This window comes from Stegostoma tigrinum, chromosome 9, assembly GCF_030684315.1.
Source record: "Stegostoma tigrinum isolate sSteTig4 chromosome 9, sSteTig4.hap1, whole genome shotgun sequence".
Taxonomy (NCBI): Eukaryota; Metazoa; Chordata; class Chondrichthyes; order Orectolobiformes; family Stegostomatidae; genus Stegostoma; species Stegostoma tigrinum.
In genome coordinates this window covers 86709057-86734072 of record NC_081362.1, presented here as the reverse complement: position 1 = coordinate 86734072, position 25016 = coordinate 86709057, and the positions used below count along the sequence as shown (strand labels likewise).

The 25016-nt window shown below is 41.3% G+C and overlaps 1 protein-coding gene across 1 annotated transcript in view; it reads right to left on the bottom strand.

The window, feature by feature from the left end:
* tarbp1 (TAR (HIV-1) RNA binding protein 1) overlaps window positions 1-25016 on the bottom strand; it is a 183163-nt gene that overhangs the window by 117910 nt on the left and 40237 nt on the right. Inside the window, exons 11-13 of the mRNA XM_048536298.2 lie at window positions 18884-19022; window positions 9960-10059; window positions 8072-8232 (exon numbers count right to left, since the gene is read on the bottom strand). Of these exons, the coding sequence (XP_048392255.1) occupies window positions 8072-8232; window positions 9960-10059; window positions 18884-19022 (400 nt within the window). The remainder of the gene's footprint in view (window positions 1-8071; window positions 8233-9959; window positions 10060-18883; window positions 19023-25016) is intronic.

The following is a 25016-nucleotide window of genomic DNA, read 5'->3' as shown; positions in this document are numbered from 1 at the left end:
ATTTGGAGACCTGTGTATTTGAGCATTGAAGTATAGGAAAGAATAACAAATATAATAGAAAGGTGTCAGCGTAAAGATACCAGGGTGTTAGCAGAGATAGCAGAGACGGCAGGTCACAGGTATGAACATAGAACATAGAAAAGTACAGCACACTACAGGGCCTTTGGCCCACGATGTTGTGCCGTGGAATAATCCTAATCCAAAAATAAAATAACCTATATTCCCCTCAATTCACTGCTGTCCATGTGCATGTCCAGCAGTCACTTAAATGTCACTAATGACTCCTCTTCCATGACTACCACTGGCAAACTATTCCATGCGCTCTCAACTTTCTGGGTGAAGAACCTCCCTCTGACGGCTCCTCCATATCTTTCTCCGAACACCTTAAAACTATGACCCCTCGTGGCAGTCAATCCTGCCCTGGGGAAAAGTCTCTGACTATCGACTCTATCAATGCCTCTCATTATCTTGCACACCTCGGTCAGGTCACCTCTCTTCCTCCTTCTCTCCAGAGATCTAAGTCCGAGCTCAGTCAACCTCTCCTCGTAAGACAAGCCCTCCAGTCCAGGCAGCATCCTGGTAGACCTCCTTTGGACCCTGTTCCTATAATAGGGTGACCAGAACTGGACACAATATTCCAAGTGTGATCTCACCAGGGTTTTGTAGAGCTGCAGCATAACCTCGCGGCTCTTAAACTCGCTCCCCCGTTAATGAAAACCAAAACAGCATATGCTTTCTTAACAACCTTATCCACCTGGGTGGTAACTTTGAGGGAGCTATGCACTTGAACACCAAGTTCCTGCTGTTCCTCCACAGAGCCGAGAATCCTGCCTTTAATCCTATATTCAGCATTGAAGTTTGACCTTACAAAATGCATCACTTCGCATTTATCCAGCTTGAACTCCATCTGCCATTTCTCAGCCCAGCTCTGCATTCGATCAATGTCTCGCTGAAGCCTGCAATAGCCCTCGATACTATCAACGGCACCTCCAACCTTTGTGTCATCATGCAAACATACTAACCCTCCCCTCAACCTCCTCATCCAAGTCATTTATTAAAAACTACAAAGAGCAGAGGCCCAAGAACAGAGCCCTGCGGGACACCATTCAGTGCTGACCTCCAGGCAGAATACTTACCATTTACAACCACTCTCTGCCTCCTATCAGCCAACCAATTCTGAATCCAGACAGTCAAATCACCCTGTATCCCATACCTCCTGACTTTATGAATGAGCCTGCCGTGGGGAAGCTTATCAAATGTCTTGCTGAAGTCCATGTACACCACATCTACTGCTCGACCCTCGTCAACCTGTCTCGTGACTTCCTCAAAGAACTCAATAAGATTTGTAAGGCATGACCTGCCCCTCTCAAAGCCATGCTGACTCCCTTTAATCACGCTATGCTCTTCCAAATAGCCATAAATTCTATCCCTCAGAATTCTTTCCAAAACCTTGCTGACCACAGATGTAAGACTGACCGGTCTGTAATTTCCAGGGATTTCCCTATTCCCTTTCTTGAAAAGAGGAACAACATTTGCCTCTCTCCAATCTTCCGGTACGACTCCCGTGGAGAGTTAGGAAGCAAAGATCTTCGCCAGCGGCTTAGCAACCTCCTTCCTTGCTTCCCGGAGCAACCTAGGATAAATTTGGTCTGGCCCTGGGGACTTATCAATCTTAATGCTTGCCAAAATTTCCAGCACATCAACTTCCTCAATCTCAATCTGTTCAAGCCTGTTTTCCTGCTCCTCAAAGTTCTCATTCACAACAAGGTCCCTTTCCTTAGTGAAAACCGAAGCAAAAAACTCATTTAGGGCTTCCCCTATCTGCTCAGACTCCACGCACAAGTTCCCTATGCTATCCCTGATCGGCCCTACTTTCTCCCTGATCATTCTCTTATTCCTCACATATGAGTAAAATGCCTTCGGGTTCTCCCTAATCCTTCCTGCCAAGCCTTTCTCGTGCCCCCTCCTGGCCCTCCTCAGTCCACTTTTGAGCTCCTTCTGAGCAAGCCTGTAATCCTCTAGAGCTGTGCTAGACCCTTGCTTCCTCCCGCTTACTTACGCTGCCTTTTGCTTTTTGACAAGAAGCACCTCTGTACCCGTCATCCAAGGCTCCTTAATCTTACCCCTTCTTACCTGTCTCAGAGGAACAAATTTATACATCACTCACAACAACTGCTCCTTAAACAGCCTCCACATGTCTGCCACGAAGATGAGAACTACGTTAGGCCCTCCTGGTGGGAGGTGTAAAATGTTTTCATATTTACTACCACGCTTCCTCTCAAAACAGGGAGAAGCTTACTGACATCTGTTGAGATTTGAGATGGAATTTTTAAACTTGTTAGCTTTGCACATCAATGTTCATTTTTTTGAATTGCTCTGACTTCTTAAATTATGCATTTTATAAAAATTCAACCCTTGGAGTATTCACAAAGTTATGATGTCTGAGCATATTTTTGTAATACAAGGTATTTCTAAGTTCCTGACAGCTGTAATTATTTGTGATGATGGGAACTGCAGATGCTGGAGAATCCAAGATAATAAAATGTGAGGCTGGATGAACACAGCAGGCCCAGCAGCATCCCAGGAGCACAAAAGCTAACGTTTCAGGCCTAGACCCTTCATCAGAGAGGTCTAGGCCCGAAACGTCAACTTTTGTGCTCCTGGGATGCTGCTGGGCCTGCAGTGTTCAGCCAGCCTCATATTTTATTAAGCTGTAATTATTTCATTGCTTTGAGTTTTGATTAATTTGCTTGTCATTGCAGATTCTGCAATTTGTTAAGGGATTACGATTGGCTAAAATTTTGCCTTCAAACATTCTTTGATCGTTTGTTCCAAAATTGCAGTGTAATTTCAAATGTTTCACTTCTTCTGCTATGCTTATTAACATCATGAAGTTAATATCACTGTACTATTGTCAATCAATAACCCAGCATCCTTGCTTGTATGAACTATCCAGCAGATGAACAAGTTAGCAACGTTTGTCATAGCTTGAACAAATCTTGAGATTTGAAATGTTAGTAAGATTTCAAAGGTTAGATTACAGACAGACCATTTTCTCTGACAGGGAAATCTAGACCAAAAGGCCTTTAAAATGCTATGCGCCCACATAAAATATAATTGATGCTCGGTCAATCAAATTTTTAAAACCAATACTGCTAGATTTTCATTAAGTACATGTACCAAAAGGATATAGCTAAAAATATACGAATGTCGAGATGCTACTGGTGCTCCTAATTTAGTGAAATGGATGATTTTTCTCTTTGATGCGTACGTGAAGGAATATGGCATACTATGACCCTCAGTTGGATTGGTTTGCCAAACATTCTGTGGTAAATTAGAAATTACTTTAGAAGACTTGCAGAACAGTTTCCATCTGTCACAAATGAGAAACTTGACAGGCTGGCATCCAAAACGTTCAGCAACATTAGCAATGTTAATTTGTTACAGATCAAAAATCTGTAACACAGAGCACGGATATATTTAAAAAGTGCATTGGGTTCACTGCTGGCAAGTACACTTACATACATTGCCATGACGTAAATTTTGTTGACACAAATCACGTTACTTGCTCTTGGTTTCACGATAATCCCACTTTTCCATCTCATGTAGTTTGCCAAAAACACTCTTCTGAAAGCATGGTCTTTTACGGTAAATAATAAAAAGCTTAAGAATTCCAGAAGCTGTAAATCAGAAACTGAAACAGAAATTGCTGGAAAAACTCAGTAGGTCTGACAGCAGCTGTGAACAGAAAGCAGAATTGATGTTCCAGGTCTTGTGACCCTTCATCAGAACTGATTGAAGTTATGAAAACGTTAGAGAGATAGAACGTTGGTTGGACAGACAAAGGAGTGGGTAAAGGTCAGCCTGGGAGAATTGCATATGGGTTGCTAATGGGAACTATTAGTAGCAGAAAATGGGTTGGCTGCTGTAGCAGTCCATGTGACAAAGCAAGTATGGGAGAGTTGGGGTAAGCACGTGGTAGAAGGTGCTCAGGATCTAAAATTATTGAACTCAATGTTGTGTCCTGAAGGCTGCAGGGACTCCAAGCAGAACACAAGACGCATTTCTTCCAGCTTGCACTGAGTTTCGTTGGAGCTGCTGCAAGCCTGAGACAGAGACGTTGGCCAGGGAACAGTGATGTGTTGAAGTGACAGGCAAGAGAACGCTCAGGGTCATTTTGCACAAAATGTACACACGTTCTTCCTGTCTCCGGGGTCTGTTTCCATGCTGTATGACTCTATGACTCCAAATACAAGGCCCTATAGATTAAAATAAATAGGTTGCAGTATGTGCAAGTGCGCCACATTGCAAGCTGATTGATAATCCAAAATTGGTTGTTTGTACACTTGAGATTATTCACTAATGCTAACCAATCACATGAATGTGATATCAAATGTTGGAAAATGTGTTTACATTTAGATATACAGACTGGCTGAATACCATGAGCGGCTTGCTTTTTGCTAACAGTCAAAAGGGTGTGTTATGGGAAACCATACATCTTTGGGATACATGGTGTACATATTGAACATCACACTAATAATCAAACTCAAGTATCACATTAATCACTTGTATGATAGACAGAATTTCTTGGCTTGATGGCTGTATCTTGTTTGCGATGAACACCACTCATGTTGCTACTGCACAACTGTAGCATGAAACATCTAACTTTACCTACTGTTCAAATTTCTGAGATACCACTCTTTTCCAAGGTAATCTGAGACATAGTGGCAGTCATCGCCTATTCACGAGTTTTGGCAATATAATGTGAGTTTAATCATGTGATTAGGATATACACTTGTAATTTTTTTTCAAAATTGTTCATGGGTTGTGAGCATCTCTAGCTACGTCCATATCTATTGCCCATATCTAATTGCCCAGAGAGTAGTTACAAGTCAACAACATTATGGATCTGGAATCACATGTATGCCAGAGAAGCAAAGTATAATGGATTTCATTCTTTAAAAGATATTAATGAATCAGACGGATTTTTCTAACAGTTGACAATGATTACCTGGTCACTCATTGCAGCAGCTTTTTATTCCAGAGTTTTTTTTAAATTAAATTCAAATTTCGTCATGGTGGGTTTCTAACCCACACTCCAGAACATTAGCCAGAGGTTGTGGATTACAAGTCTAGTGACATTACCATTATGCCATTGCATCCCATTATTTAGTATATTTGAATCTGTAGCTGCATGTAAGAACTGCCTTGTATATTTTAGTGGGTTCCATCCTGCATTCAAATACACTTTTGAAATGAGCAGTCAAGTAAGTTCCCTTTCTTTGTTGCGTTTGTTCAGAAATCTGTCAGTGGGTTCTAGAATACCGTTGGCTGCAAGTTTTTTCAATGGTTCATACACATGAGATTCCTACAGTTCCACACACTACTAGATTGGTTTGTTCAGCAATCATATAAATAAACCCTCAGCCATTTACTCATCTTGTATACTTGAGGCTGAAATCGGGTCCATCCAAACTTGTTGCAAAACAATGGCTACACTGATCAGACCAGAGGCTTGGAAGCTACTGCTGCTCACTAAAACTGGCAGATTATATTGAACAGCATATCACTTTGGGTGTTTGCAAAAAGATACTTACCATAGTCATCCAGCCTTGTAGAATTCTAAATAGGGCCAAACATTAAAGTCATCCAATGATTCTAACAGGACCTGACAGGATTTACACAGGAAGGATGCGCCCAATAACCAAGGAGTCCAGAACCAGAGATCTATCTCAGGATATAGGTAGGCCAATAAGGGAAGAGAGAAGGAAAAATTTCTTTACCCAGAAAGTGGTGAGCCTGTGGAATTCTCTGCCACAGAAAGCAGCTGAGGCCAAAACATTGATTTTCAATGAGTTAGATATAGTTCTTAGGGATAACGAGATCAAAAGGCATAAAGGGACACGCTACTGAGTTGGATGATCAGCCACGATCATACTGAATGGTAGAACAGGCTTGAAGAGCCAGAAGGCATACTCCTCCTATTTTCTATGTTTCTTTGTTTGGGCGATATTTGCTAAATAATCCCAAGTATGCTAAAAATTACACTGACAACCAATTTAAAGATTGTCTGTCAGGCTCACAGCATGATGCGCCTATACATGCTGCAAGCTATATACATTGTTTGCATGATGCTGTTCTTTACAGATTGAAAGAACATAATGAAGGGTCTAGGCCCGAAACGTCAGCTTTTGTGCTCCTGAGATGCTGCTTGGCCTGCTGTGTTCATCCAGCCTCACATTTTATTATCTATACCTACATTGTGTCTTTTTCAACTTAACAAAATAGGTTAGGCTCTGGATGATTCCTCAAGGCAAGGCCTATATCAGAGTCAAACTGCCTGGTTTAAATCTAAACAAAAGTTGGTGGTTAAATGTCACATCATCTAACTGATGTATTCTCCACAGCAATGTCTCCTCCAGACAGAGCTGAACTGCCAATGATCAGCAGCCTTGTCTCAAACAGTATAAAAATTGTTTTCCTCTCTACATCGATGAATTTCCTGATGAGTGCAAGCCTTGACAAATTGTCTTATTTCAGTGGTATTGATGTTCAAATCTACTGGGCAATGAAAGGGATGGGGACTGGAGGGATGAAAAGCAAAAAAAAACTAAATAGAATATGACGTACTAAAATAAGTTACATAATATATTCCCACTTAAACTTTGACAAAAATTCATCGGACTGCATTCATAAATGAGAAAACTGGCATTCATAAATGAGAAGTCGCCACATTAAAGCACATTTTCACATCTGAAGAACGCTCACTCTTCAGTACTAGAAGCAGTAAAATATTAACAGCTGCATTTTATACAAAATTTTGCAATTCAAATGGCCTGAGTTCAAAAGGAGCTTCTGAGCAGATTTCCTGTATTATGTAACTTTCTACATCTCAATTCTCACAAAAAAACAAGATTGGATAGCACAGTACCTCGAATTATCATAATCTCTTGTTCATGCAGGAAACAGCTAATGGGCCCATTACAATTTAGCCACTAACAGCTCAAACATAGAAGCCCAACAATGATAGTCTCTTAAAATAGAAAGCATTACAATGATCCTTTCCTGCTTCATTATTACTTTGACTTCTCTAACCCCAATGAAGAGACTTCCTAACTTTGAAAAATTGATATCCAGCAACAAAAGTGAAAACATAGTATGGCTGAACAATTCAATATGATTCCATTTCCTCCTGTCGGCATATTTTAAGGGAAGGAGTGGATGTTCAATATTATTAAAATCAACTTGCGAATCTTAATAGCACAGCCCAATCCCAGAGGACATGCTGGGTCTGAACACAGTGGAAGAAATTCTATTCGAAGGCTGGGAAATTTGCGAATTAGTAATGGGGGGGCAGGACATGGCTGGCCATCTTTGTATCATCTTGTCATTCCACGTTTTCATGCCTGTTGTAGCAAAAATCTCAAACAAGTGGAGAAAAGGTCAAAGGCCCTGGGCAATCTTCAGTGCACTGCATGGTACTGGATGCTTTGTCTTTCTATGAACACACAATATTCCATCCCAACTCTTGTAATGCGAGTCCAAGTAAATAGTAGGAATAAGGAGGCTGTTAAACACAATCTGACTGAATCTTCACCTCCACTTCTGTGCAGTGGCTCTGAGATAATCAGAACTGACCAGTCAAGTTTAACTTCAAAGTCCAGACTACTGGAAAGGCCCCAGATTTGACCATTACTGAACAAGGAGTCTTCTGACCTTAACCAGTATGGTTGGAGCATAGCTAGAACCATACCTTGAGTAAAGGCAGACAAAATGAAATCAGCCAGAATTTCTGCTCTTGCTCACTAATTGTTGCTGCCTGATGGAAACACAACTGGTAGATGTCAGATAAGAAATGAAAAGGCTCTTATGTGAATAAAGGTCATCAAGCAGAGTGGGTAGAGGTATCCCAAAGCTATCCAACAACGCAATAAAACACACAGCATAGGGGAGAGAGAGAGAGAGAGAGAGACAAAAAACAATGAAAAATAACAAAGAATGCACATGATTTGAAGCCTTCAGAAACTTTAAGTCTGCTAACAGAGATTAATATCTTAAGGGGTTAACCAACCTTCTGGTCTTCTGTCGTGTTTTGGAACGGACATCTCCAACAGCTTTAATAACAGCTGCAGGCTCTTGTCTGCTTTCAGCACAGGTAAATAAGCATGAGTAGTCAGCCTCTTTAAAGCATCTAGAAGGGGATGCAAGAAACAAACCAAGGCCTTCCGATCCCTTCCATTAAATAAAAGGAAAAGCAAGGGTCATTAACAGAGAAAATACATGGGAAATTGTGTTTCCAACAGTTTAGATTCCTTCAAGTACAGAACTTCAGAAAGTCAAGCAGTTTACTCTAGTCTCTTATCCATCTTCTACATTAATCACGCAACACCAAACGTTGCATGGTATTTAAAATACAAGTCACAGGAGTAAGAATTTTTTTTGCTTTATGTTTTGTGTTATGGCACCTTTTCATTCTTTGACACAAACATACATGCTTCACCCTTCATAGTCCCAAACTACTGCAGATAGATATCACTGCCGAATGCTGGCCTAGTGTAACCAAGCTGTGATAGGGATTAATTAATTTGGTCTACTGCCCGTTCCCAATTCACTACAACTTCTTTAAGACCCAACTCTCCTAAATCATGTCTGTGTGCCCTTTTGCTAATACCTATACATCCATCATGAATAGCATAACTCCTTGCTGGTTAAATTTGGTGGGTGATCACAAAACAAGGGGCACAACTACAAAAATAGATTTAGATTCTTCAGAGGTGATGCTTAGAAGCACTTCGCATATAAACAGTAATCCAAATGTGGAACACCCTTCCCAAAAACGTCTTCAGTAGAGGAATTAATTGTAAATTTTAAAACTTTACAGCTGGAGGTTTGGTAAAGTTATTATGGTATATGAAGCAGAGGCATATATCGGCAATGATCTAATTGCCAGCACGGTGGCTCAGTGGTTAGCACTGCTGCCTCACAGCACCAGGGACACCAGTTTGATTCCACCCTCGGGTAACTGTTTGTGTGGAGATTGCACGTTCTCTCTATATCTGCACAGGTTTCCACTGGGTGCTCCGGTTTCCTCCCACAATCCAAAGACATGCAGGCTAGGTGGATTGGCCATGCTAAATTGTTCAGAGATGTATAGATTAGGTGGGTTACAGGGGAATGGACCTGAGTGGGATGCTCTGAGGGTCAGTGTTGACTTGTTGGGCCAAAGAGTCTGTTTCCACACTATGGGGGATTCTATGAATGGCGGAGCAGGCTTGAGGGTTGAATGGCCTCTTCCCATCTTCAAGTTCCAAAGTAAAAAGTAATCAACTACTTTTTCTTTCCTTGAAGATTCTAACGTGAACTGGCAATTTCTTCACCAATGCCTCCTTTTAGCTCTCTCTGCAATTTAAAAGTTCAATTTTTGCGTTGTCTTATGTATTATCTGATGTTAAACCACAATGATTATGAAGCTTAGCTCTGGGCTGGGCACCAGTACAGTGGGACAGATAGGAAGAGAAATGGAATACAACGTGGATGCAATCTAAGGAGTGGTAGACAGATTGTTGGAATTTAAAGCAGTGGGCCCTTTAAGCTAACACCATTCAAAATTTATTAGACATGTCTTGTGCAATACTCAGATCAGTTTGGATTTCTACTGCCACCCCATCCCTCGACTCCCACCCCATTCTTCCAGCAATGAAAACTGAAATTCAGAATGACAAAAATCTGCTATCATGCTGCAGGTTGTCTTTCACTGCTCAAATCTGACAGAATAAAAAAATCCAACATTGTACTGATTCAGATTAATCGCTGACTGGCATTAATACTGCAGCTTCACTGAAGTTCATGAAAAATGAGCCACAAACAGACCAAAGAATACCAGCAAAAAATATGCAGAAAGGTTGTTTTCAATTTATGCTTTGGATTACTAGATACTCATTGAGAATAATAGACTCTACCCTTGAGTGTTGTACTGTCCTTCGATGTCAGCAGCTAGGAGAATCATCCTAGCAACAAGGTGGGCCTCAAAACACTCTGGCATTAAACTGGCATTTTCTCCTAGTTATGAAGAAAGCACATAAATGCATGTTAGATGTAATACGTATTGCATGAAACAGACTTGCAGCATCCAGGTTGGTTGGTCAATAAGGCTATTTTCAAACAAATGATCCAGGTGGCTCTCAGAATCTTGGATGATCCTCCCACACCCTTCAGTGCTGTTCAGTGCCAGTTTACTACTTTTTGGTGGAGTTGCCATGAGGGAAATGGCCAGACTACATCAGGACAAGAAACATATGCAGACCTTAAAACTCTACAGATTGCAACTTATGCAAGATGTTAAGTGCGTACAAGAAAATTTTGTTATTCAGTATGTGGAGGTACCTACTAGAGAAGGGATAAAACTTGACCGACTTTTGAGAAATAAGGCAGGGCAGGTGATTGAGGTGTCAGTAGAGGAGCACTTGGAGCCAATGATCATAATTCTATTAGTTTCAAAATAGTGACAGAAAAGGATAGACCAGATCTAAAAGTTAAATTTCCAAATTGAAGGAAGGCCAATGTAGATGATATTAGGCAAGGACCTTCAAAAGTTGACTGGGAATGGATATTTTCAGGAAAGAGACAACTGGAAACTGGGAAGCCTTCAAAAATGAAATAATGAAAGTCCAGAGACAGTACGTTCCTGTTAGGGTGAAGGACAAAGCTGGTAGGTGTAGGGGATGCTGGATGACTAGAGAAATTGAGATTTTGGTCGAGAAAGAAAGGAAGCATATATCAGGTATAGACAGCAGGGCCAAGTAAATCCCCAGAAGAGTATAAAGGCAGCAGAAGTATACTTAAGCGGTAAATCAGGAGGGCAAAAAGGGGTCATGATATAGCTTCGGTAAATACGGCTAAGGAAATCCAAAGGAATTCTACAAATACATTAAGGACAAAAGGGCAACTAGGGACAGAATAGGGCCCTTAAAGTCAGCATGGCCACCTATGTGTGGAACTGCAGGAGATGGGGAGATAGTAAACAACTGTTTTGCAGTGTTTACTGTCAAGATGGATATGGAAGTTGGGCAACTTGGGCAAATAAATAGCGACATCTTAGAAAATGTCTATATTACAGAAGTAGGGGTGCTGGATGTAATAAAACACAAAGGTGGATAAATCTCCAGGACTTGATCAGATTTAACCTAGAACTCTGTGGGAAGCTAGGAAAGTGATTGCTGGGCCTTTTGCTGAGATATCTGCATCATCAACAGCCACAGATAGGATGTCGGAAGACTGGAGGTTGGCTAACGAGGTGCCGCTATTTAAGAAAGGTGGCAAGGAAAAGCCAGGGAACCATAGACCAATGAGCCTGACATCGGAGGTGGGCAAGTTGTTGGAGAGAATCCTGAGGGACAGGATTTACACGCTATTGGAAAGGCAGGGACTGATTAGAGATAGTCAGCATAGCTTTGTGGGTGGGAAATCATGTCTCACTAACTTGATTAAATTTTTGAAGAAGTAACGAAAAAAACTCAGAGTGGTGGGCATGATCTATATGGACTTCAGTAAGGTGTTTGACAAGGTTCTGCCTGGTAGACTGGTTAGCAAGGTTAGATCACATGGAATACGGGGAAAAATAGCCATTTGGATACAGAACTGGCTCAAAGGTAGGAGACAGAGGGTGGTGGTGGAGGGTTGCTTCTCAGACTGGAGGCCTGTGACCTGCGGAATGCTATAAAGATCAGTGCTGGGTCCACTGTTTATTGTCATTTATACCAATGATTTGGATGTGAATATGGGAGTGATGATTATTAAGTTTGCAGATGACACCAACATTGGAGATGTAGTGGGCAGCCAAGAAGGTTACTTCTGAGTGCAACAGGATCTTGATCAGATGGGCTGATGGGCCAGAGTGACAGCTGGAGATTAATTTAGATAAACATGAGGTACTGTATTTTGGGAAGTCAAATCAGGGCAGGGCTTATACACTTAATAATAAGGCACTGAAGAGACCTTGGAGTGCAGATTTATAGTTCCTCGAAAGTGCAGTTGCAGGTAGACAGGATAGTGAAGGCGGCGTTTGGTGTGCTTGCCTTTATTGGTCAGTGCGTTGAGTATAGAGTTGGGTGGTCATGTTGTGGCTGTACAGAATATTGGTTAGGCCACTTTTGGAATACTGCATTCAATTCGGGTCTCCCTGCTATAGAAAGGATGATGTGAAACTTAAAAGGGTTTAGAAAAGATTTGCAAAGATGTTGCCAGGGTTTGAGCAATACGGAGAGGCTGAATAGGTTGGGACTATTTTCCCTGGAGCTTGGAGGCTGAGATGTGACCTTATAGAAGTTTATAAAATCATGAGGGGCATAGATAGGTGAATAGCCAAGATCTTTCCCCCAGGGGAGTGGAGTCTAAAACTAGAAGGCATAGGTTTAAGGTGAAAGTGGAAAGATTTAAAAGGGACCTAATGGCCAACTTTTTCATGCCGCGTGGCGTGTATATGGAATGAGCTGCCACAGGAAGTGGTGGTACAATTACAACATTTAAAAGACATCTGGATGGGTGTATAAATGGGAAGGGGTTGGAGGGATATGTGCTAAATGCTGGCAAATGGGACTACATTAAATTTATCTGTTCAGCATGGATGAGTTGTACAGCTCTATGACTCTGTCTAAGTTGCATATACAGGCCAAGTCTCCCCCATGTCAAAAGAGGGAACAAAGGCTTACAATTTAAGTCAATACTGGGAACCACTCAACACTTCATGTTTGTTTTGATAAAAACATGTAGGTGTAAGGCCAGGAAGTATTGAGTATCAGAAGTAACAGTCCACAATATGATTGCTCAGTTATACCAGTAACAGCATTACATACCCCGATGTTTATCACTGATTTCTCAGACAGAATGAAAAACACTGACTGGTAAAATAAAAGGCAAAACAAATTGGAAGAAACTGAAAGACTCAAGGTTCTGATAGTGCAAATATGGTCTTTTGTAAGCTTCTGAAAACAATCTTCTGCACTTCTAGAATCATACAACACAAAAAGGAGCCAGTTGTTAGATTTAATCTATGTTCGATACTTGATAAACAATTTCCAAATTAACTGAATGCCTTGGTTTCTCCGCATGGCTTATATCATCATCTATTTCAAATAGTTCTGAAGTTTTCCCTCAACAGGAACAAGAGTGTCAGCCTCCCCATGATTTAATACTCACACATCAGCACTAAAAATGAACATCAATTTCAAATTTAGCTGATGCACCCTTGCTATTTCAGGTTATCATTAGCTCTCAGTCATGCATCATTTCTCTCCTCTTGCTCCCTCCCTCCCTTATTAAGGAAGAGGTTTTTTTTCTCAGTTTTTTTACGCCAACTTTTTCACCCTCTTGACATCCCAAATTCAGGTCTCTAGGATATCTATTGCTGCTGTTGAAAGTATCACGAAACCAATTTAGTTGAGTTGGCAGTATCTCCATTACTCCAAGTATTCTCCCACATATTCAAGAGATGCAATCTGTACTATTTTAACTTACTGGATCAAAAAGTATCTGGTGAATTAAGTGAAGTTGCAATTTCAGACCAGGCGTGATTCGTAATCCGTAGTCCTACAGAAGCTTGCTAATGGTTAGTTGCATACTTTTATATGTAGTATCATTCCAAGTCAGTGCAAAATTTATTGAGTATCAGTTAGGAAGCCCAATAATCAGCAACATCTTAGAATACTCCAATAATAAAGTTCTAACATGGTAAAAATGTAAATTTATAATTAAGAATTATTTTACTTTTTTAAAAATAGTACAGATTGCATCTATTGAATATGAGGGGCAATATTTGGAGTAATGGAGATACTGCCCACTCAGCCAAATTCGTTAAGTTTGAATCCAGTCATCTTTATAAAGGTGAAGATAAAGAAAAAAGTGACAATGGTGCTCTTTTGAGACATTAGTTCTGAACCATTATGGAGGCTTTAGTCCGAATCTGACTCATGCTACATCTGTTCTGGGAATGCTTAACACTGACATTAAGTGCCCAAAATAGAAAAATGTCCTACTTTTCAACTTTGCCATTGCCTACAGAGTTGAGGGAGAGAAAAATCAGAACACACAAAATACTGCTGTCTAATGATGCACATGACAAGTTTGGAAAGTTATAAATTATGTAAAGGCAGAATTTCTACAGTAACACAACTGTCTTATGCTGAAACAAATTGGGCTGTGCAGTGTCTGACCGCTAACTTTGCTCTATTTCATAGCTGACAATGAGGATGAGGTCAAATTAGAATACAGAAATATGACTAGTCAGCACCCTATCTCAGAAATGTTTTTTGGCTGCTCAATCAGCCTATACTTACAATTTTCAGAAAAATATATCCACCATTACATGCGATTCTGCTGTTGGAAATCATTTATTTAATAATCTAGACTGTCCTAAGAGTTACACTAGAAGCCAATTTAAGATTACCACCTGGGCTCTCAGTACAGTTTGTATATACACAGCACCCTTTTTTTAAAAAAGTGCCCACGGTGACTGCCAAACTCTTTGACATCCCCATGGCAACTCCCTGACCAGTCATTATTTATACCAAGAGACATAAAAGCAGAAGTAGGCCATTCAGCCCATTGAGTCTACTCTGTCATTCAATCACACCAGCTATGTTTCTCAACCCATTCTCCTACCTTCACCCTGTAATCCTTTATCTCTTTACTAACCAAGAATCTAATCCATCTGTCTCAAACATACTAAATGATTTGGCCTCCATAGCCCTCTGCAACAATGGGTCCCCCAGATTAACCACCCTGTGGCTGAAGAAATCCCTCCTCATCTCAAGTATTCTTTAAGTTTCAATCAGATGCCTTCCTTTTCAACTCCAGAAAGTCCAGATCCAAATTCTGAAACCAGGCAGGTAAATTAAGATTGACAGATAAATGTCTTTGCTGCATCTCCATTCCAATTATGGCTCAGCCAATCACATTCTCTCCTCATGTGCTATAAAATGGTGATTCTTTCCTGAAGTGTTTCAGGCGTCCTAGTTTTGATGAATACAAGATGAAAGCTTCAACTACATGTTTCCTTTTAGTATTTTGCTTTATTTGTTCATCATCTCTAACAATCACTAATTGTCCTGGAGGTGGTGATGGAGAGCTTCTATCTTGAACCACTGCATTTTCTTGGGTTGTAGGGACACACACAGTGTTATTAGAAAGGGAGCTCGAAGGTTTTGATTCTGTGTGAAGAAATACTGATTTAGCTCCAGATCAGCATATTCTGAAATTTGAAAGAAAAACCTGCTGATGGTGATACTGCTAGACATCTGCTGCCCTTGTCCCTCCAAGCAGTAGAGGTCATATGCCTGAAAGACACTGTGAAAGAGCCTTCGATACGTTATTGCATCGTATTTTATAGATGAAACATGTGACAGTCACTGAGGCAGTCATGGAGGAAGTGATGTTTAAACTGTTGAATGGGGTGCTAATCAAGTGGGTAGGTCTGTCCTGGGTAACACTGAGCTTAAGCATGTGATTGGGATTGCTTTCATCCAGCCAAGTGGACAGAATTCCATCACATTCATTTGTGCATTATAGATGGTGACAGGCACTGGGAAGACAGGAGGTGAGATGCTCACCACAGAATTCCCAGTCTCCGAACTGCTCTTTTGGCCATTGTAGTTAAATAGCTCATCCAGACTATATGTTGAAAGATGGGAGCGACTGGGCTTGTATACACTTGAGTTTAGAAGGATGAGAGGGGATCTGATTGAGGCGTATAAGATTATTGAGGGATTCGACACTCTGGAGGCAGGAAACGTGTTTCCGCTGATGGGGGAGTCCAGAACCAGAGGACACAGTTTAAAAGTAAGAGGTAGGCCATTTAGAACAGAGTTGAGGAAAAACTTCTTCACCCAGAGACTGGTGGATATATGGAATGCTCTGCCCCAGAGGGCAGTGGAGGCCAATCTCTGGATACTTTCAAGAGATAGATAGATAGAGCTCTTAAAGATAGCGGAATCAAGGGTTATGGGGATAAGGCAGGAACAGGATACTGATTGTGGAAGATCAGCCATGATCAGAATGAATGGTGGTCCTGGCTCGAAGGGCCGAATGGCCTACTCCAGCACCTATTGTCTATTGTCAGTTATCTTCTGCAGGATTCGTCACTGCTAAGGCCATGGAATGTCAAGGGGTGACGTTTCAATTCTCTTTTGCAGATCATCAATGCCTGACACTTATTACATGCAAACATTAGCTCAAGCCTGAATGCCTTGTTTCACAAAGACACAGGCTGCTTCAGCATCTGAAGAGTCATAAATGGTGTTGACTATTGATTGCACAGTGCACATCTCCACTCTGTTTTTTTACTGGAAGATTGATTAGGCAGCTAAAGATGCTGGGGCCTATGACATTACCCAAGGACCTCTTGCAGTGGTGTCCTCGGACTGAGATGACAGACCTTACAACTCCCTTTGTGTCTCTAACTCTGCTCAAACCCAATGCTACCGTCCTGAGCCAACTGGTACCTTAATGTCAAGGCCAGTCATTCTCACTTCACCTCTGGAGTTTAACTCTTTAATTCATGTTTAGATCATGGCTGTAATGAGGAGCTGTAAAGCTGTGGAAGGCCCTAAACTGACCAGCAAAGTAGGTTATTCTTTTGCTATGAACTACAATTTCATCACTTTACTGATAATCGAGTTTGTATTTATGGTACAGTTATTGACTGGGTTGCACTTGACCTGTTCTTTTGTGGACAGAACATACCCCGGCAATTTCAAGACAGATGCCGAAGTGACACTGAAAAAGCTTGGCTAAGAGCACTACTGCTTCTGAAGCATGGGATGAGGGTGTCACAGGCTAGGCCAGCAATTTATTGCCCATCCATAATTGCCCAAAGGGCAGTTAAGCAACAACAACAGTTACATGTAGACCAGACCCAGTAAGGATGGCAGTTTCCTTCCTTAGTGAAGAAGACGGGTTTTCCAACAATTGATAATGGATTCACGGTCATTATTAGACTCTCTTAATTCCAGATATCCACTGAATTCAAATTCCACCATCTGAAGTGGTGGGGTTCGAACCCAGGTCCCAAGAACATTAATTTGGTCTTTGGATGAACAGTTCAGATGTTAATATCACTTGGCCACTGCCTCCCCTTGCCATCTTCAGCAGTATTGTCAGAATATTGTCAGGATCCACTGCCTTCAGCCATTTTTTCATATCACATGGAGTGGATAAAATTATCAGAATGTATTCTGCGATGCTGGGGACTGGAGCAGGCGAAGACGGATCATGCACTTGTCACTTCTGGCTGAAGAGGAATGCAAAGGTGTCAGCCTGGTCTTTTACATGGATGTGCTGCAGTACTTGCCTTAAGTTTCTATGTTCAGAATCTCGTGGAACAGTACCTGAAGGTTCCAGTGACTGAAGGTAAAAGGCTTCCTTTGGGGGTGGGGCCATTTCTTGAGCCTCCTATTTCCGGTGCTTAATTGTTTACTACCATTCACTACTGGATACTTGAGAGCTCAGATCTGATTTGTTGGTTAGCAGATTGCTTAGCATCTTTATACCATGCTGCATTTGCTGTGTGGCAAACAAACAGCCCCGGCTGTAGCCTCACTCGGTTGACGCCTTGTTTTTAGCTTTGCCTTGTGATACTTCTGGCATGTCTTTGTGCACTCTTCACTGAACCAGATTTGGCCCCTAGTTTACGGCATTGCTAGAGTAGAGGATATGCTGAACATAAGATTACAACTTGTGATTGAATACAAATTCTGCTGCTAGTGATAGCCCACATACCCATAAATGCCCAGTTTTGAGTTGCTCTATCTGATCTATCCCATTTAGCATGCTGGTAGCACGACACAAAACAATGAAGGGTATTTTCAATGGAACGACAGGAGTTGCCCTCCACAATGACTGTGTAGTATGCCCTCTTACGTATAGAGTCATGGACAGATGCATATGCGACGGATAAAGTGGTGAGGACCAGGTGAAAGAAGCTCTCCTTCACCACCTGCTGCAGACGCAGTCTAACACCTATGTCATTTAGAACTAGGCCACCTCAATCATAATTCATCAACCAGGGAGGGGAGGGAAGCAGTGGGTAACTGAACTGATAACAGCCTGAACTGGTGCCATATCTTGGTTACTTGATTATGATACTATAGTGAGTGATGTAGCCATGCAACATAAAATTAGAAAATGAGATATTTATAGACTAGGTAAACAAATAGAACTGTGGTTGATGAATTTCAACAAAAGTATAAAGCCAACCATTTTGAAGTTTAAAAGAAAGGACAAAGCTTACAAAACATATTGAATAAAATATTATCAGTGTTCAATTGAGAAGAGATTACATGAACTGGGCTAAACCTCCCTGAAATTTAGCAAGGGATGGGATCATTTGAATGCAGCTTTTAGTAATTTGAAAGGAATTATTACAGTTGATAAACAAACTTCATCCACTAGGTGAACAGCATAAGTCAAGAAGGCCTTAAAATCAGCGTCAGGTCACTCAAGACAAAGTTAAAAATTTCTAACTTTTCACACAAAAAAGGTGCGGGGGCGGGAAGGAGCAGAGGGCAGCAGAAACATGAACCATTCTTCACAAAAAGAAGTCTGTAAATATAACCTCAATTAATTTTAAATCTGAGATCAAATGCATTTTTTTGACTAGATAAAAATATAAAAAGATTATGAACTCAACATAGTTGAAAACTGGTAGGATATAGGTCAACAGCAGTGTCATTCAATAGTGGAGGAGGCTCAAGGGTTGAATGGTCTGTTCTACTTTCTAAGGTCCACTCATGGGCCACCCTCTCAACTGGTGACTGGTATGTTGTATAGAACTCAAAGTAAAACAAATGAAACAAATTGCGGACAACACAATTAATCAAAGGAAGCCTTTTACCTTCAGTCACTGGAACCTTCAGGTACTGTTCCACGAGATTGTGAACATAGAAACTTAAGGCAGATCTTCCAAGAGGCAGTTCAGCAGCACCTTCTTCAGGCCTGAAGTTTCCGTCATTACTGTGTAACCACTCACACAACTGGAATAAAAATCCACAAGAACCAAGAGATTAAGTCAAATTTTGATGAATGATCAAAACATATCCATGCATAGTTCAATATGAAATTGCTTATGCAAGTTCAAATGTACTTTTAAAAGACTTAGTGCTCCCATACAGAGTTAGTGAAGAACAACAAACAGGCTTGGTTCCTTCTTGATTGTGCAAAGGGCTGCTGGACAGCAAAAGATGTGGGTGCTAGCTGATTCAGGTCTGGGCTGCTTGACCCAGAATACAATGGGTAGTTTTGCTCACCTTTCAGATGCAGACAAGAGAAACAGTCCTGTAATGTTCTGAGCGAGCACTATTCCCCCAGTTAACCAACAGGAGAGTTGGTGAGAGAAAAAAAAAGTGGAAAATTGCAAGGAGAAAATGGTAATCCAAGGTCTGAGCTTCTAATTATACCATTAAATGAAAACAGATAGTTTCAAACCTCATCACATTACTGGTCCTAACACCGTTTTGCTCAAAACACTTAAATTTGTCTGTATTATGTAGCAACCTCTTTGCATACTTTTCAGAATCCTTTCTCCTCTATTATCAGAAAACTTAGAAATATTACACTTGGTCCTTTCATCCACGTCATTACTATAGATTGCAATATTTAAAACTCTAGCACTGTTATTCAAGGCACTGTGTATGCTGCCATCCTAAAGACGACCTTCTCGTCCCTTCTTTTTACATTCTGTACGTTAACCAGTTCTGAATCCATGTTAATATATTGACCCTATCTGAGAAATCTTAATCTTGAGTAACAACCTTTTATGTCACCTTAGTGAGGTGCCTTCTGAAAATCCAAATATGCCACATCCTCAGATTTCCTCATTTCTACCTTGCTCGTGATTTCCTCAAACAAACTGAAGATATATGTCAGACATCAGTTCTTCTTTTACAAAACAGTGCTGACTGCACATAATCAGAGTTATTTTCTAACTTCCCTGTTACCAGTACTTTAAAAGATTTGAGCATTTTCCAAACTACTGGTGTCAAGCAAAATTGTCTAAGTTTCTTTGTTTGCTTTTTTCAACCTTTTAAATTGTAAGGATTACACTTGCTGCTTTCCAACCCAAAGGGGACTATTCCAGAAGTCAAGACAATTCTAGAAGATCAAAAATCAGTTATTAGTTCTCAATGTTTGCTAAGTAGCTTCGGGATTCCTTTTAAAGTGCAATTTACAATTGGCGCCATTGTTAGAGTAAAACACAACTTGTCGCTTTCCCACGAGGACAGGCAGCACATCTTCGAGAGTTCTGCTTGGTCCAAAGAAAAGTCATTTTGTTTCACTCAGTAGTATAGACATTATGCCTTCCTCATTAGAAGGTCACGGGTTCAAATTCCTACTCCAAAGTCTTCAGCACAATTTCATGCAAGATCACTCCCCACACGAGAGGAATTCTACACCGCTGAATACGCTGCTCTTGGTGCGAAGCATCAAATCAAGACCTTGCTTGGCCTCTAGCAACAATGCCCTTTACAGGGCAATAGGAATACAGTAATTGCTTAAATGAAAAAAATACACACTCCAATTCACATTCTACTATCATAGTAGTTAAATGAGAAAATAACATTGGATTAATGACTAATTTTAATCAATTATAAATGTGGCATGTTTACAACAGCAAAACATGCCAAGATTCTTCATAACAGCATACTTACATGGACTATGAAAGTTGGTCAAAGAAGGGCCCGATAACAGTTGGTTAAAAATTTAAGACTTTTAGTGCCTTTTCTTGAATTTTACAACTCCAAAAGAAGCCAGTAAGCCCATTATTAAACACCGGTAGTTAAACATTGAGTTGACAGAGTGCATGCATATACTTTGCTAGCCAGTTTATTCCAAATCCGACATGTCTCTGAATCAATATATAAGTATCATCTGCTCCCTAGTTCGTCTTACATATCCCTGCAGGACCCTACACCATCATGTATGTTTCATTAACACCAAGTCCCATTTTTCTACCCTCTCACAATACACTTAATTTATTGCAATCATTTATCTATATCCCCTTAAAAAAATTCACTTTGCACCATTGTTTCTTGAAGCTCTTTCATACCTTTAACAACAGGCTGCTTATAAAGAAATGCGCTCAATGGAGTGTTATTGTGGACACAGGGATGGTTTGAGGTGTGTATACCTCAATGCAATAAGTATCAAAAATAAGGCAGATGAACTTAGAGCATGGGTCAGTAGTTGGAACTACGATGTTGCGGCCATTACAGAAACACGGGTAACGCAGAAGAGGAATAGCCATTGGAAGTTCTGGGAATTAGATGCTTTAAAAGAAATAGGGAGGGAGGTGGGGGGGTGGCATTGCTAGTCAGGGCAAGGATAGCAGCTACTGAAAGGCAGTTCGAGAATGATATGTCTACAGAGTCAGTTTGGGTTGAGGTCAGGAAGAAGAAAGGAGCAGTCACTTTGTTGGGTTTTTTTTAAAACAGACCTCCTAATAGTTGCAGAGAAGTGGAGGGGCAGATACTAGAAAGGTGCAGAAGTCACAGGGTTGTAGTCATGGGTGACTCCAACTTTCCAAATATTGATTGGAAACATTTTAGTTGTAGAACAGATTTTGTTCAGTGCGTACAGGAAGGACTCCTGACACAGTATGTTGATAGATCAACACGAGGGGAGGCCACTTTGGATTTGGTGCTTGGCAATGAACCGGGCCAAGTGTTAGATCTGTTGGTAGGAGAGCATTTTGGCGGTTATCTATAAATCTGTTACTTTTACAATAGTCATGGAAAAGGATAGGTACATACAGCAGGGTAAGGTTTTTAATTGAGGGAAGGGTAATTACAATTCAGTTAGGCAAGAACTGGGTTACATAAAGTGGGAACAGATGCTGTCAGGGAAGAGCACTACAGAAATGTGTAGATTGTTCAAGGAATGCATACTGTGTGTGCTCAATATGTTTGCCCCTAGCAGGCAGGGAAGATGCGGTCGATTGAGGGAGTCTTGGTTCTCAAGAGAGGTTGAACAACTGGGTAAGAGGAAGGAGGCGGCTTTTAGGAAACAAGGAACGGAAAAGGCTCTACAGGGATACAAGTTATCCAGGAAGGAGCTGAAGAAAGTGCTTAGGAGAGCTATAATGGGGCATGAGAAAACCTTGGCAGATAGGATCAAGGAAAACTCCAAGGCTTTTTACACATCCATGAGGAATAAGAGTATGGCCAGAGAAAGGGTAGGGCCAATCAAGGATTGTAAAGGAAATTTGTGCACGGAGCCTAAAGAGACAGGAGAGGTCCTTAATGAATACTTTCCTTCGGTATTCACAACTGAGGGGGACCTAGTTGGAGAAGAGGACAGTGTGAAACAGACTGTTAGGCAAGAGGAGGTCAATGTTAATAAGGAAGATGCACTACAAATTCTGAGGAACTTGAAGACAGATATGTCCCCTGGGCCTGAAGTGATTTATCCAAGGATTCTATGGAAAGCGAGTGAAAAGATTGCAGGGCCTTTGGTGATCATCTTTTCATCCTCACTGTCCACAGGTATACTGCCAGAAGATAGGAGAGGAAAACATCATTCCCTTGTTCAAAAAAAGGGAATAGGGATAACCCTGGAAATTACAGGCCAGTTAGTCTTACTTCAGTGGTGGGCAAATTATTGGAAAGGGCTCTGTTAGGCAGGATTTATGATCACTTAGAAAGGCACAGTTTGATTTGTGACAGTCAGAATGGATTTGTGAGGGGTAGATCAGGCCTTATAAACCTTAGTGAATTCTTTGAAGAGGTGGACAAACACGCGGATGAAGGTAGTGCAGTGGATGTGGTATACATGGATTTAAGTAAGGCATCTGATAAGGTTCCCCATGGTAGGCTCGTGCAGAAAGTAAGGAGGCATGGGATGGGGGGGGAAATGTGGCAGAATGGATTCAGAATTGGCTGACCCTAAGAAGACAAAGGGTGGTAGTGGACGGAAAATGATGCTCAGTTACAAAAGATTTACCACAAGGATTTGTTCTGGGTCCTCTTCTATTTGTGATCTTTGTAAATAATTTGGAAGAAGAAGTGGAAGGGTAGATTGCTAAGTTCGCAGACAATACGAAGGTGGGTCAAGTTGTGGATAGTGCAGAAGGCTGTTCTAGGTTAAAAAGGGGCATTGATGGATACAGAACTGGGCTGAAAAGTGGCAGATGGAGTTTAACCCTGAAAAGTTGAGGTGATTCATTTTGGAAGGACAAACTTGAAAGCAGAATACAGGTTTAATGGAAAGATTCTCAGCAGTGTGGAGGAGCAGAGGGATCTTGGGGCTCATGTCCACAGTTCCCTGTGGATAGAGTTATCAAGAAGGCATATGGTGTGTTAGCTTTCATTAATAGAGGGATTGAGTTCAACAGCCTGTGAAGTTATGCTCCAGCAATACAAAACCCTGTTTCGGCCACATCTGCAATATTGTGTCCAGTTCTGGTCCCCTCATTACAGGAAATATGTGGAAGTGTTGGAAAAGGTGCATCGGAGATTTACCAGGATGTTGCCTGGAATGGAGGGAAGGTCTTACGAGGGAAGGTTGAGAGAGCTAGGGCTTTTCTCTTTAGAACAACGAAGGATGAGCGATGACTTGATAGAGGTGTACAAAATGATCAGAGGGATAGGCAGAGTGGACAGCCAGAGACTTCTTGGGGCATAGTTTTAAAGTGCATGGAGGTAGATATAGGGGAGACATCAGAGGCAGGTTCTTGACTCAGAGTGGTTGGGGCGTGGAATGCATTGCCGGAGAGGGTAGTGGAGTCGGCCTCATTGGGGCATTTAAGTGGCTATTAGATAGACATATGGATAGCGAGTTTTGAGAAGAGTTGTAGCTCAGGTTGAGGTTCTGGATGTGAGTTTGCTTGCTGAGCTGGAAGGTTAGTTTTCAGACGTTTCGTCACCATTCTAGGTAACATCATCAGTGAGCCTCCGACGAAGCGCTGGTGTTATGTCCCACTTTCTATTTATCTGGTTAGGTTTCCCAGGTTTTTAGGAAACCTAAACAGAAAAATAGAAAGTGGGACATAACACCAGCGCCTCGTGGTAGGCTCACTGATGATGTTACCTAGAATGGTGACGAAACGTCTGAAAACTAACCTTCCAGCTCAGCGAGCAAACTCACATCCAGACATATGGATGATAGTATAAGGTAGGGGTGGGAGTTAGATTGACCTTCGGTTTCGGGTAAAAGTTCGGCACAATATTGCCCTTTTTGTCTTCATGTCATTTGCGTTCAGGTGTTGGCACTGTCACCTAGAATCTTCCGATTTAAGTGTTAGCTCCACTCCAAACATTCAGGCTGATTCTCCAGTGCACTACTGAGGAAGTACTGTAATGTCAGAGGAAACATCTTTCTGACGAGGCATTAAATCAAATTCCCGATTGTCCTCTCAGTCAGGCACAAAATATCCTACAGCATTTCTTGAGGAGGAGCATTATTACTTAATGCACCAAACAAAAATCAATCATTTTCTAAACAGAGAAAGGCTTCAGAAATCTGAAGCACAAAGGGATTCGGAAGTTCTAGTTCAAGATTCTCTTAAGGTTAACGTGCAAGCTCATCGGCAGTGAGCAAGGCAAATACAATGTTAGCATTCATTTCAAGAGGACTAGAATACAAAAGCAGAGACGCTCAGCTTCAGCAGTACAAGGGTTTGGACAGACTGTATTTGGAATAAACCAGGATGAACTGCTTGTTATATATGAGGCGAGGTTGAAGACTCTGGGTCTGTACTCAGTAAGAGTTTGGAAGGATGAGGGCAGAAATTCACAGAATACTGAGAGGGCTGGATAGAGTGGGGGTGGAGAAAATGTTTCCACTAGCAGAACAGACTCGGACCCGAGGACACAGCTTCGGAGTGAAGGGACGAACCTTTAGAACTGAGACGTGGAGCAATTTCTTCAGTCAGAGGGTGTTTAATCTGTGGAACTCATTCCCACAGAGGCCAAGTGGAGGCCAAGTCACTGATTGTATTTAAGACAAGAAAGATACGTTCTAGATTGGTGAGG